The 13,514-nt window shown below is 38.1% G+C and overlaps 7 protein-coding genes across 7 annotated transcripts in view; 3 read left to right on the forward strand and 4 right to left on the reverse strand.

The window, feature by feature from the left end:
• Positions 1–1,346: 1,346 nt before the first annotated feature.
• Positions 1,347–2,465, forward strand: RHIMIDRAFT_235841 (uncharacterized protein; the record flags this gene model as incomplete). The annotated part of the gene is made up of 1 exon (XM_023608425.1): positions 1,347–2,465. The coding sequence occupies one exon, from the start codon at positions 1,347–1,349 to the stop codon at positions 2,463–2,465; it is 1,119 nt and encodes a 372-aa protein (XP_023467558.1).
• A 56-nt stretch (positions 2,466–2,521) lies between these two features.
• Positions 2,522–3,780, reverse strand: RHIMIDRAFT_235842 (3(2),5-bisphosphate nucleotidase HAL2; the record flags this gene model as incomplete). Its single annotated transcript, XM_023608426.1, has 6 exons — positions 2,522–2,704; positions 2,739–2,993; positions 3,059–3,307; positions 3,354–3,538; positions 3,586–3,711; positions 3,774–3,780. 6 exons carry the CDS (start codon positions 3,778–3,780, stop codon positions 2,522–2,524), a joined length of 1,005 nt encoding a protein of 334 aa, XP_023467559.1.
• A 178-nt stretch (positions 3,781–3,958) lies between these two features.
• RHIMIDRAFT_277442 (12-oxo-phytodienoic acid-like protein) lies at positions 3,959–5,168 on the reverse strand. Its single transcript, XM_023612689.1, has one exon. It carries the CDS (start codon positions 5,111–5,113, stop codon positions 4,001–4,003), a length of 1,113 nt encoding a protein of 370 aa, XP_023467560.1. The 5' UTR covers positions 5,114–5,168; the 3' UTR covers positions 3,959–4,000.
• A 110-nt stretch (positions 5,169–5,278) lies between these two features.
• Positions 5,279–6,063, reverse strand: RHIMIDRAFT_235844 (uncharacterized protein; the record flags this gene model as incomplete). Its single annotated transcript, XM_023608427.1, has 3 exons — positions 5,279–5,603; positions 5,663–5,696; positions 5,745–6,063. 3 exons carry the CDS (start codon positions 6,061–6,063, stop codon positions 5,279–5,281), a joined length of 678 nt encoding a protein of 225 aa, XP_023467561.1.
• A 47-nt stretch (positions 6,064–6,110) lies between these two features.
• RHIMIDRAFT_200559 (P-loop containing nucleoside triphosphate hydrolase protein) lies at positions 6,111–7,437 on the forward strand (the record flags this gene model as incomplete). Its single annotated transcript, XM_023606464.1, has 4 exons — positions 6,111–6,780; positions 6,827–7,113; positions 7,168–7,273; positions 7,328–7,437. 4 exons carry the CDS (start codon positions 6,111–6,113, stop codon positions 7,435–7,437), a joined length of 1,173 nt encoding a protein of 390 aa, XP_023467562.1.
• A 991-nt stretch (positions 7,438–8,428) lies between these two features.
• RHIMIDRAFT_191297 (homeobox) lies at positions 8,429–8,593 on the reverse strand (the record flags this gene model as incomplete). The annotated part of the gene is made up of 1 exon (XM_023605950.1): positions 8,429–8,593. A coding segment is annotated over one exon (165 nt), but the record flags the coding sequence as incomplete, so codon positions are not given.
• Positions 8,594–11,736: 3,143 nt separating this feature from the next.
• The window catches only part of RHIMIDRAFT_111063 (Pkinase-domain-containing protein), a 2,897-nt gene continuing 1,119 nt past the window's right edge, over positions 11,737–13,514 (forward strand). The window contains exons 1-9 of the mRNA XM_023605245.1: positions 11,737–11,994; positions 12,086–12,152; positions 12,205–12,243; positions 12,315–12,380; positions 12,438–12,818; positions 12,873–12,919; positions 12,969–13,050; positions 13,097–13,191; positions 13,239–13,498. Coding sequence (XP_023467564.1) covers positions 11,834–11,994; positions 12,086–12,152; positions 12,205–12,243; positions 12,315–12,380; positions 12,438–12,818; positions 12,873–12,919; positions 12,969–13,050; positions 13,097–13,191; positions 13,239–13,498 — 1,198 coding nt within the window. The 5' untranslated portion in view covers positions 11,737–11,833. The remainder of the gene's footprint in view (positions 11,995–12,085; positions 12,153–12,204; positions 12,244–12,314; positions 12,381–12,437; positions 12,819–12,872; positions 12,920–12,968; positions 13,051–13,096; positions 13,192–13,238; positions 13,499–13,514) is intronic.

The following is a 13,514-nucleotide window of genomic DNA, read 5'->3' on the forward strand; positions in this document are numbered from 1 at the left end:
ACAACCTTGGGCCATCTTCATCATCTCCATTTCAACAGTTTTTCCGGAGGATAGCCTCCACATCCTCTCCTCATCCTACTTGCTGGTATATTTCAATCACCTTCTGCTTATCACTGATGTCTATTTTGTTTTGCAGCAGTGATGAACTTTCTGTCGACGAACTGTTGTCGCCTGGAGGGGAGACACTACATACCCCAGAAAACTCACCAGAAGTTAGACTAATTTTACGGACGCTACCTCTACCCACTACCTATGATATCGTCTAACAAAGCTTTCCAGTATGTGGTGCCGCGCTAAACATGGCTTTATAAAGCCTCCATCTTGGTTTGTTTCTTTTCAAGGAGAAAAAAAAAAGTAATGCTGCTATTTATCCTAACTTTATGTTGACATATGCTATCAACAAAGAAGCAAGAACAGGTGTAATTATGATAAGTTTGTATTGACCTTATTTAGCTTATTTTCTGGTACATGTTGGCTCTTGTATTAATGCCAGGAAACAAATCTTTAATTAGCAAAGCGTAACACATGAGTAGTGTCGTTCATCTATATAGTAAGGTTCAGGAACAGGTGATCAGATTGAAATATATACGTATATAAACGCTTTTAGGAAAATTAAAACATTAAATGTTACTATTGCGAGGACAATCATCAATCCAACATGCACGCGTCTCGTCAAGTATTAAATCTGAAGCAAAAAAATTATAACAAAAAGTAAACAAACAGAAAAACTTAAAGTGCAACATCTTCATTAAATGATAGAAATGAATGTATATAGTATTCCTGATCGGGTTTGGAAAAGCCTTTTTTTTTTTGGGTGTGTTGCAAAATAACCCGAGTCCTTACTTCATAAGATGAGATGAAGGCAGTTAACTATGGTAATTTGAAAAATGTGACGCGATTGGACCGATGGAAGAAGCTAGCTTCGAGATGAGCAATGTGAAACTCAAAACTGAAGAATAAAAAATATGACCTCAACTACATTTTAATTAAAGTATTTTAGGAACAAGATGTACCAATACAAAAAGCTGTTGGCAATGTAGTATTCTTTGAAAATCACTATTCATATAGGATGAGTTTAACAGTGGCGATATATTCGCGCTTCCTAGATACAACTCCCAAATCAAAAAAGTCCTAACCTTAAAAAAAAGCTTTTCCAAGGAGAACATATTCCCATTGTTGCTGCAAACAAAAACCCATCTGTTATCCTTGATTGGCTGGCAAAAAAAATTGAATTTTAAACGTCATTGTATCCAATTGGATGCAACATAAATGCACTGACTTTTTGACACGACGTCAATGTGAAACCATAGCACGGTTTTTTTTTTTCTTCTTATTTATTATTAAATATGATGGACGTGCTATTAGCAGCCATATCAGGCGCTGCGCTAGCCTACTTTACAGTCAACGACGTAGTAACAGCAATTAGACCATGGAGCGTTCAATTAACAGACATGTGCTTTCACCCTGCCAACCATGACAGCCAAGGCAATCTACGAGTTGTCTACACTGGACTATCTTCGATGCTCGATCGACAGTTATGTGTGATTGTTAATATCTTTCAGCATGCCATGCATGATATTCTCGGTGCACCCATCCTCAGACTTTTACTCGCTGCCTTTGGTACTGCTCTAGCCATCATGGCCATCGAAGGTTCGCGTAAGGGTTCTAAAAAGACGCTGTTAGCACTCTTTCCTATCTACGGTCTTCTTGCCAACGTCATCAGTATATCGGTCATGTTCCCCTTGATTTGGATCCCACTTTATGTACTTTACAAGAAAAGAGCACCTACCGAAAAGGAATATTGGAGCATCACTGTTGAACGTGTCTATGGCCTGTTTACAGCCATGTATGTCGGCTACGGCCTGCCTAGCGTCGTTCTGACGACACCACAACTGACACAACCAGACACCAAATGGGAACAAGATCTTTTGGCCATCTGGCAGCTTGCGCCCATCTTACTCGTCCCACTTATTCCTGTGTTTGTCAGATTCTTTAAACAGCCTTCGCCGATCGATAGAGTAAATGATCCAGCCATGCGACATCGCTTAAAGATTGCAGAAGGAAAGGATGCCTTAGAGAAATCATATCTACTTTTGGGTATTGTCAACATGATCATCTACTTTGGCATGTACCTGCTCGTCGCGCTTCAAGGTATCCGCATTTGGGATTCTCTCGTCTTGCTCTATAATGCACCTGATAACTTGCCCGCGTCTGTGTCATTTGGCGATCTTGGTCAGATTCTGACAACCCGTCTCTTTATGGTTGACTTTGCCGTCTTGTCTCTGTCATTTGTGCTGTGGGCCATCTTGGATGGTGGCCTCAAAGCAGGTCTCCTGGTTGCGTTTGTCATGCCTTTCATTGGTCCCTCTGCTGCCATCTCTTTTTATGCCTACTACAGAGAAAATGTTATTCAAGACCTGACCTCAACACAAGTCAATCAAGACGCTTCTGATAGAAAACAATAACTTTATCATGTGTAGAACAAACGTTGTGTGTACAGCTCGTAAATTAATAAACTTGTTTATTCAATATTCAATACTTTTTGAACAGCTTTTAGCACCTGAGGATGAATAGATGCTTTGGACGCAATCACTCCCTTGTTCTTTTCCAAAGTGCGGCCAATAGAGAAATCAAGAGATTGACCATAGATATCAGTCACTTTACCTCCTGCTTCAGTTACAAGGACATTACCAGAAGCATGATCCTATCCAAAGAGTTATGAATCTGCTTTTTTTTACCCAGATTTTTTCTACATAAGCTTTGCTCGTAGGTAGACGTAGATAGATATCAGCATCACCTCGTGATATAGAGCAATATTTGGCTTGGCTATCCATACGAACGGGAGTACGTGTTATACCTAATAATTTGGCTATTTCTTCTGCATCTCCATGTGAGGAATGGCCTGCTTCGACAGATTCACAGAACGTAGATTCTTCAGTAGAAGAAATATCTGCAAACTGAATGCGAGTTTCTGTTTCGTTTGAAAAGGATCGCTGAGAGAGATAGAGGGCAAAAAGTTGGTTACCTTTCTATTTTGTTTTTTTCGCCTTTGATTTACCTGGAATGCACCTTGACCACGCACTGCGATAAATAAGGCACCCTTTTCTCCTTGGGGCTCATGATGGTTTACAGGTAAATTGGGACATCCAATGACACCTACTTGCACAATACCGTCCACAATCAATGCTAAACATACAGCATACTGTCCACCACGCAAGAATCCTTTAGTTCCATCAATAGGGTCCAAAGCCCAATGGCGGCCACGAGAACCGCCTGCATAATTACCCCGATCAATGGCGTCCAAGATCTACTAGATTATCAATGACGAGCTTATTCTATAAATAAAAGCTTACCTGCTGCTCGGAAAGTACCTCGTCTTGGCTTAATACGCCATTTGTAAGGGATACTACCTTATCTCTTAATGCCTTACCACTATCGCCTTGTAAATCCTTTGAATCCTCTTCACCCACGATAGGATCGTTTGGAAAATGTTTGTAAAGAAAAGTGTTTATGATGGCCTGAGCAGAAAAATCAGCCACTAGAACAAGGTCAGCATATATCAAGGGTTGTATACTGTGTGTGTACCAGTGACGGGAGACTTGTCGTTCTTTGTCAACGTCTCGTTGGCAACCAAGTGTTGAAAGACGGACTGACAGACTTTTGAAGCGGTAAGGACGGCTTGAATAGCTACAGCTCTTTCTTTAGAAAAGTCTGACATCACAAGTATTAGTTTATGTTTTTGCAATCAAGGAATGAAAAGTGTTTTTTTTTACCAGACATGAAACAAAAACGTTTGGTGTGATATGGCGTGCTCGTCTACATTTTAAAAAAGTAGATGCGTTATTAAGACTCCGAATAGTTGCCCTTTTAAGAAGAGTACAAACGATCGAGCTATGCTTGCTAAGCGAAGCATGACAGAAAACTAGAAAGAGAAAAAGAAAGAGAAAAAAAAAGAAGGAGGATTTTTATTTTTACGTTGTACAACAAAAGAAACACAGATCTAAACATTTTCAATAGCCTTGTAGAATGGATAATCAATGTATCCTTCAGCAGTGTTGGTATAGAAGGTAGGTCTATCGTACTTGTTCAATGGCCAACCATGGAAAAGACGCTCAGGAAGATCTGGATTAGCTATGAACGCACGACCAAAAGCAACGAGTGTACCATGCTTTTGAGCATATTCATGAGCCTTTTCAAGAGAGGTTGAGAACCCACTAGCAGCGATGAATGGACCTTTCCAGATCTGACGAAAAGGAGCCAAGGTGTCTTCTGTGAACCCGTTTTGATCGGAGGTAAAGCTAGAGCGAGGCTCGATAAAGTGAAGATAAGCAAGGTGTGGATGATGTTTTTGGAGTTGAGATGTGATATAACTCCACGTTTCTACCACAGAATCATCAAACATATCATTATAAGCCCCACCAGGAGAGAATCGAATCGCCGTACGTTCTTCGCCAATGGCTTCCGTGATAGCATCCACAATTTCAAGGGCAAATCGAGCACGGTTTTCAATACTGCCACCGTACTCGTCTGTACGCTTGTTGCAGTTTGAATTGATAAATTGATCGATCAGATAGCCATTGGCAGCGTGAATCTCAACGCCATCAAAACCAGCTTCGATCGCATTCAGAGCCGCTTGTCGGTACGTTTGAATCCATTCTTTGATCTCGGTCAAGGTGAGTGGACGAGGTACTTCATGCTCGATATTGCCACCAAAATAGTTTAACCCAGCGACCGGAACGTCTGATGCAGAAACGACTTGCTCGCCGTTAGGATTCAGTGTCTTGGTGCCTGCACGTCCGCCATGCCAGAGTTGCATAAAGAAGACACCACCCTTCTGATGAACCGCATTCGTTACCTTCTTCCATCCTTCAATTTGCTCCTTGGTAAAGATACCAGATGAGCGAACATATAAACCAGCCAAGCGATCAATGCCTGTGGCTTCGCTGATCAAAAGACCACCATTGGAAGCCCTTTGTCCATAGTATTCGACAACAAGATCAGTAGGTACCCCTTCGAGCGTGTTTCTAAAACGAACGCATGGGGCCATCACAACGCGATGGTTTAATTGATGGTTTCCGACTTTGATGGGTGTAGAGAGGCCTTGAATAGTCATTGATTTGATAATCGTCATTGAATCGCTTATTACTTATATATATATATATATATATTGAAATAGACTTTGATTAATAATAGCATTTTTGCAGACAGATTAATAATCAGGGAGGAGGGGAACACAACTGTAAAAATTTCCAGAAATGTCGTAATTTATTTTTATGTTCTATCTACTGCTGGACATGACGGTAGTCTGGTCCGTCAGTGAATGGCTTTCGGCCTTTAGCTTTCTCAGGGTAACACTTATGCGTGTGCCTCTTTCTATCACTTCACCATCGATATGGTCAAATAACCTCTCATGTATCCCATGTTCCCATTTATATCTTGCATCCTCTGATAATGCTAATATGTCCCCAGGACGTAAAAGCACATCATATTTCAATCCATTGTCATCTTGTCTTTGTCGATAAGACGTACTTTCTTCAATAGCGGGTTTCATGGTCATCACACAGGACGATAATAAGGAAATGATCAATATACCATCATCAAACCTGTTTAAGAAAAAAAAGGCTCGTATGAGTCAACATGAACCAAAGAAAAGACTGCCCACCTCAATAAGTCTACGTGGCTAACAATACCTTCACCTGCTGACATAGTTTATACGACATTCCATATAGATTTTTTTTTCTTACCCTTTTGATACAAGTTTAAAATGGCCTGATCAAACAAGGGCTCTCGTTGAATGATTTGTTGAGGAAATAGTCTTGGATACCTTTCCTTGACAAAGGATTCTATCCAACCAATATGAGAAGGAAGTGTTCCAAAACACATGGCTTGATTGATATGATCAGCACCTGCAAAATATCCAGCATTGATTATTTCATGAACAAGTGTCATTTGTTGTTCATGATCAAGTGCTTGTCGAATTAACTTTAATCCCGGAATGTCCTGTATTGTCACTACATTATCATCCTGTTCTTCTTCTCCAAATAACTCAGTCCAGTCAAGCATTAAAAGAAAAAGGAAAAAATATATTAGTCTTTTTTTTTATACATAAAATGAAACGATCCAAAGATGTAGAGATTGAAGAACATGTTGATTTTAGTACTCTATTACAAAACAAGCAGCTACTCCAAGGCTTACAACAATCAGGCTATGAGAAGCCTTCGCCCATTCAGTTAAAGGCAATACCTCTCGGCCGATTAGGCATCGATTTGATCGCACAGGCCAAATCGGGGACTGGAAAGACTGTTGTGTTTGGTGTTCTTGCCATAGAATGTGTCAATCTCTCTGTTCGTCAACCACAGGTACTGATCGTAGCGCCTACTCGAGAAATATCTGTACAGATCAGAGATGTCATTCGAGCCCTGGGCCAGTTCATTCCTTTACAAGTCGAGGCATTCATCGGTGGTCTATCCGTGGAAGCAGATATCAAAAAGGTCAATCATTGTCATATCATCGTAGGCACCCCAGGTCGGCTCCTGGCCCTGCTACAGGATAAAAAGATAGATCTGTCCCATTTGAAACTCTGGGTGTTGGACGAAGCAGACAAGTTGCTCACCAAGGAGTTTACACCACAAACAGAAAAAATCTTTTCGCAGTTACCCAAATCGATACAGCATATTGCCTTTTCTGCTACGTTTACAGATCAATTATTGAATGATTTGAACGCGTTTATGAATTCACCTCAACAGATCCGGCTTACAGAGGGTGTGCCTACACTTGACGGTAAAGCAAAAAAAAGAAGCTCCTTTTTTCTGATCATATGATATAGAGGTGCGACAATATTATGTTGATATTCAGTCAAGTGAACAAGCCTCGAAACTATCAATCTATCGGTCCAAGTTTGAAACAGTGGCAGAGTTACTGAGAAAAACACCATTTTATCAATGCATGGTCTTTGTCAACAGCATGCCAAGATCCATCGAGTTGGCTGAATGGTTAAGTGAGATGGGTTGGAAATCCGCACATATCAGCTCTGGTTTATCACAACATGAACGATTGGCCGTCATGGAAAAGATGAGGCAGTTTAAACTTCGTGTGCTGGTATGTAGTGATTTGGTAAGTTTTGATCGAGTCCACAAGTCCCCCTTGTTTAAACTCTATTTTACACAGATTGCTCGAGGGATTGACATTGATCGAGTCAATTTGGTTATCAACCTCGATCTTCCGTGGGAAGTAGAGACTTATCTACACCGAGTAGGTCGCACAGGCAGATATGGTAAGGACTATTAAGGAGTAGAGGGATTGCATATTGATCCCAAAAAAAAAATAGGAACATCGGGTATAGCTATAAATCTTATTGGACCCGAAGACATACCTCATTTTGAAGAGATCAAGAGGAAAGGCATCCAGGTGTTGCCTCTTCCTGGTATAAAGATATAAACATATACAATGTATATAAAATGTAATGAATTGAGGATAGGAAATGTAACCTATGGCGAATATCAAAAGGAATTGACAGCTGAAGAACAATCAGCACTAAAAGAACATGAGTCAGTGAATATTCAAGTAAAGCCATTTCGATCAAAACATATCAGTAAAGAAAGGCCAGTGGAGAACAAGACAAAAAAGGCTAAAACACGGGAGAAGCATAAGCCAACTTTATTACCTACTTCCAAGGACAAGTCTCGAACTGTAAAATCGCAGTCTTATTGGCAGCCATTCATTCCACCAGATTTGTTCTTTTAGACAAGTTATTATTTTTATTTTATTGGACAGTAATATTAAAAAAGGGGAAGAGGACAGAATATAAAAAGTTTAGTTTATGAAAAAAAGGGGGACAAGAAATAGTATGAAGATAAAGGAGAAATAGAGAAAAATAAATTAAAAAAAGGCATCATACTTTAAGGTAGAAACAGAACCGGCCGATCTATACGCATACATTGTTGTTCAACATATATAAAAAGAACATATACAAGAAAAAAGAAAAGCATATATGTAAAAAAAAGTCATAAAGGAGAAAGATAAATGAAAGTAATGAAAGTATTTACAGTGTGTTTCGACGTCCCAAAGAGTCATATGGGTTCATGAGGGTCATTTGTTGATCAAAGATAGGGTCAAAAAGACGAGGAGTGGTATATCTAAACATCACGCTTGGATACATCTGTTGGGTAAAGTATGAAACGTGCTGAGGGATCTTTTCTGATAAATCCCACTGATAGTTACTGTTGTACAAAGTACTGTCAAAAACTGGTTGTTGAATATGGGTCATGTCAACAATGGGTGTAACAGGTGTCAAAAGCAACTCTTCTTCATCTGCTGTTGATCCATCAAAGGGAGGATAAGACATTGTACGTACCATAGGGCAAGAAGAATAATGGTCATCATAACAGTATCCTGCTTCAACAGATGGCTCTCTTGTCGTCTTGACTGTCTTTTCTTTGGCTCTTCGGTTTTGAAACCAGACTTGAACTCCTCTAGGCGTCATATCGAGTTGCTGTGCGAGTAATTTACGCAAGGAAGCATTTGGTTTGGGGTTATCCAAGAATGTCTTTTCGAGCACTTTGAATTGACTACGAGTCGTTCTCTTACGGCGCTTTATCTCGAATGGATTGTAAAAAGATGTCTTGAATTGATTTTCTTGTTGTTGTTTTGACTGTTGTTGTTCTCTTACTTTGCAGGCAAAGTTGGAACCTTTGTCAATTGTTGGTAATACATAGAAAGAACTTTCTTGGCATACACTGTTGTTCATGGTTGACATAAATGTTACAAAATAATAAAAACAAGGGAAAAAAATAATATAACAATTGTTTTTTTAAAAGACTTATTATAGAAAGAAAAGATTAAGAAAGTTGGGGCTTTTATATGAAATATTTCTCTAAAGGAAACTGATTGCAAAAATAGAAAAGGGGAAAAGGGGGAGGTCCTATAAAAAGATAATAACAAAAGCAAGGGGAGAATAAGGGGAGAAAGAACGGACAGATGGATACAAAAGATCATATTGAAGTAGCGCGTATGCTTATATGAAGGGGGATTAAGTTGATTACAGGAGTTTATGATACAAAAAGTTCGAGAGTGTACAGATGTATGCATATTATCTCGTGTAGCCTTAATTCATTGATAGACAGTAATGACTAACAGAACAAGGAGATGTAAGAAAGAATGAATAAAGAGTATACGTATGAAGGGGAAAACAGAGGGAACATAAATCTCCCAGTCACACTTGAAAGGAGTCTCATACATTGTGGCAATCAGTGTCGATCAAGCTATACTCTTTTTTATATAAAGCGCGCGCGATTTTCTAAGCAAAGAGATGGCAAGAAAGTATGAAGTAGGATAGACAAATTAAAAAAAAAAAGTTGATATGCAAATCAATCTATGTAATGTGCCAATAAACTTTAATATCCTCGTTGTCATAGGAACACACCTTGTTGACACACTTTATGCATGCGTGTAGATACTAATATAAATGAGGAGATCTTGCCGATCGAGGTACATATCTTCACACGTTTTTTCCACCATCCTACTCTACCTCTCTCCCCTTCCCAATAGGATGTCGTATTTTTTTTTTAAAGATGGATCCACTTGCTGAATATAGATTGACAGCTTGATGACATTTCGTTGGCACTTTTGGTCTATGTATTAGAATGCTATCTAATTAGAGTCAATCGTGATAACTTTATCCTCATTTCCTCATCATATGACGTCATATAATGGTTCAAAAGGAGAGTCGAAGGAAAAAGAACAAACGGACTTCATGTCAGATCTATGGAATTGACATAAAGTGCTGTGAGTAGAATTCACTCTTAATTTTCTGATTCATTTAATTTATTTGAAAGGGAGAGCTTTTAAAAACCGGTTTACGGATGCTCTTCATTCCCCAATTGGTTATTCTTATTGTCTTTATATAACTGTAAGCTTCCTTTGGTATTAGACTTGACTCCCAACTTGAAGGGAGTATATGATAACACCATGTACCCTTCTCTCTTTTTTTCTTCGTATTTACTCGGTTTGTTGATAAGTTCACCAATAAAAACAGTTTGATGTACAAGGCGTTTATTTGAGATCCATGTTGGAATTTTTGCCACCCATCAGAGACTCTAGCCATTTCTAGTGGCCGTTTTGGTGCCAAATACGAAATCTATGTTGGTCATGATCTCCCGGATCAAAATGGAGAGAGAGAGTACAACACTATTGTTTGTGATGATCTTTCATTTTACCTTATGCAGGGTAATTATGTGGCGTTTTTGGGATATAGCGGTGTGTTACTACGATTGAAAGTTTAAAAAAAGAGCCAAGCTATATTCACTTACTGTGTGGTAGAGATAAGTTTTTTTGTCACTGTGTTCCTGTGATTGTTTGCTCAATGTCCCACTTCGCAATTGTATTTGTGCATATATGCCATCACTCAAGCTGACCAGATAAAGGCTTATTGTGATTAGTCCCGTCAATAGTTTTAACTTTTTTTTTTCACTAAAGCCATCAAACCTGTTTTGCTACAACGCCACACACACACGCCAAATTTTTGCATGTTGCCATAAATGTTATGACTTATTGTCTCCCCCCTCTCCCTCTCCTTCAGGGCATATATATATATATATATAATCGCTATTTATTTAGAATCCTTTTTGCAAATTTTCTTTTCTCAATGTGATACATTATGGGAAATTTTGCCCCGAACAATGAATGTCCCAGAGTTGTCCACTGATTGTTCTAAATAAAGTCATGGCTGTTTATTTTTTGCTTTGCTTTTGAAGTAAAGAATAAAATTTCAGCCAATAGCGTCAACTCTTAAAAATGAAATGTCCTAAGAAAAGGCTCTGGGCTTGGGACATTTTTGAAAAACTCAAAAATGTCCTAGCAAAGACAGTAGAGCATCCTAAATAAAATTTTCTTCAAACTTCCTAGGCAAAATTTCCCGTTGTGATATATACATACATACATACTCAAAATTCTCAGAATGCTCGGTCAACAAGATTTGTCAAGGTCTCTAGAAGGCATGGTGATTAAAGCTTATGAAAGCACAAAATCAATATCATAGCAGTCTATTCAAATGTCCCATAGCACATATAAGAATGTTTTTTCAGACATGTTTAGCAGCCTTGTTATGATTCTTGTATACACTTTGATTAGGCAACATAGAATATTTCAAATTGTATGGATCTTTTTTTTATTCATTTACAAGAATGGAGGGTTTCATATGAGGTCACATGTACATCAAGTAAGCCATTCGAATAGAAAGCTGATATTAGAGGGTGATCCCTCGAGAACAACAGGTTACACACGTGCTTTTTTTTGGACGCTCAAAAAGTCAATTACTATAACCTTCATCTGCTACTATCACATAGAATCAGTCAAAGCTTTATGATTCCATGTAAATATAGAGAGACTCATCCGATATTTTTCATAACTAAGCAATGAAATCATATGGTCAGTGTTTTCTTTTTCACAAAATAAAGTTCAAATCTTGGTTTTGCAAAAGATTTTCGTTTAGCAGCAAAGTAAATTGTTGTACAAATGTGTGCATAAACTACATTTCATCTTTCACTGTTTTGTAAAACATAAATGATACGAGAAGGGTATCATCAAACTTGACAGCTTAAGGAGAGAGACAATAAGTTGTAGTTTAAGGCAAGTATTCACATTGAAGTACTTTATTGTTTTTTTCTTTCTTTCTTGTCAGCTCGCTCCCCCCCCCCTTTTTTTTGCACCCTTTTTTTTCTTTCTTTTTCGTTCTCTCTCAAAGCATTGATCGTCTTGACTTTTTTCTTTTTCTTTTTTCTTTTCTCTCAATTTTGTATTAAAACACAAGCTAATATTCTTTATTTTTTTGAACAAAATGTCTTCATATATATCACGATCTAAAAGCACAGGTGCCGATACATTATTAAAATATCAACAAGACGAAAAAGAAGCAATTGATTATTTAAATTCAATGTTGGATATACAAATTACAGAACGACTTGACCAAGAACTGAGAGACGGCGTTTTATTATGCAAGTAGGTTTAGTGGCTGTAGTATGTGAAGGGAGAAGAAGAAGAGGAGAGGGGAGGGGGAGAAAGGGGGAGCATGATACTAAATGATAGATAGTCTGTTAAACAAACTGAAGCCTGGAACAGTAAAACAGATTGGACATAAGGATTTATCATTTATCAAAGTAAGCAAAATAAAGTTTAACCTGATTTTTTAGTAACATGTTTCTCTCATAGATGGATAACATAACACGGTTCTTACAAGGAGCTCGTCAGGTAAGTTTCTTGTATATAATAAAAGAGGAGAATATATGTAAAAGTGTGGATTGTTAATTAAAACTTTATAGTTGGGTTTAGACAAGTCTGATCTTTTCGATACATTGGATTTATTCGAAGCAAGAAATATGGAAGCAGTAAGTATAACTTCTCCTCTTTCCCCTATTCTCCTCCTCCTAATTTTTTTTAAAAAGGTCATTCATACAATACTTGTCATTTCAAAACTAACACCACAACAAATCCTATCGAGACAAAGAAAAAGTGTGACGAATAACAACAAAAAACAGAGAAAGAAAGATGCTTCTTTCAATCGACCGCCTAAATCACCTCTTCGCTTATCTGCAGCTGATATATATTGTCCCAACAGAAGACACACGGCTCATTTTGAACAGGAAAATGTGCCAAAGGCGTCGAACAGACGATATTCAACACCAGAGAATAATACATATCCAAATAGACACAAAGCGCTTCGAAAAAGAAATGATTCGGCTGTTGAATTATTGAAAGACGGAGAGGATGATGATAAAAAAGAAAAAGTGTTGATTTATAATAAGGATGGAGTGAATACACATTATGTAATAGTAGAAACCATATATATGCGTATGAAGTATAACATTTCTTGATGATAGCAACTAGGCAATTGTATTGGTAAAGGCCAATTTGGATGTGTGTACAGGTATAACTTGCGCAAAACAAACATACATGTGTGCTCATTTAGACATTAGAGCGCTTGATCTAGGTACAGGCGAGATTGTAGCAGTCAAGAAATTGTTTTTGGAAAATGGTGAATTAGACGAAGAAATCATGGTATGTTTGTGTACATAATACACACAAAGGTTTAACATGCATATAGAAAGAAGTATCCCTACTTAAAACATTATCCCACACCAATGTCATTCGATATCTTGGATTTATTCAAAACAAGAATAGTGTCAATATCATACTAGAGTATGTGTACCCTACTTGTCTTTATTTCTCTCTAATTGTCTCTATAGATACGCTGAAAATGGTTCTCTCAATTCCACACTGAAAGCGTTTGGCGCATTTCCAGAAAAACTTGTAGCTTCATTTTGTATCAAGATTTTGAATGGTCTTGAATATCTTCACGCTAACCAAGTCGTTCATTGTGATCTCAAAGCAGCCAACATCCTCACGACCAAGACAGGCGATGTCAAACTAACCGATTTTGGTGTATCGCTCAACTTGAAGATGAAAAGTGCAGATGCTGGAAGCGTTTCGGGAACACCCAACTGGAGTAAGTTATTCTTTCA

This window comes from Rhizopus microsporus (assembly GCF_002708625.1).
Source record: "Rhizopus microsporus ATCC 52813 unplaced genomic scaffold scaffold_5, whole genome shotgun sequence".
Taxonomy (NCBI): domain Eukaryota; kingdom Fungi; phylum Mucoromycota; class Mucoromycetes; order Mucorales; family Rhizopodaceae; genus Rhizopus; species Rhizopus microsporus.

What these genes read in the sequence shown, in the direction of transcription:
- RHIMIDRAFT_277442 (XM_023612689.1), bottom strand. Translation starts at nt 5,113, where the DNA reads ATGACTATTCAAGGCCTCTCTACACCCATCAAAGTCGGAAACCATCAA.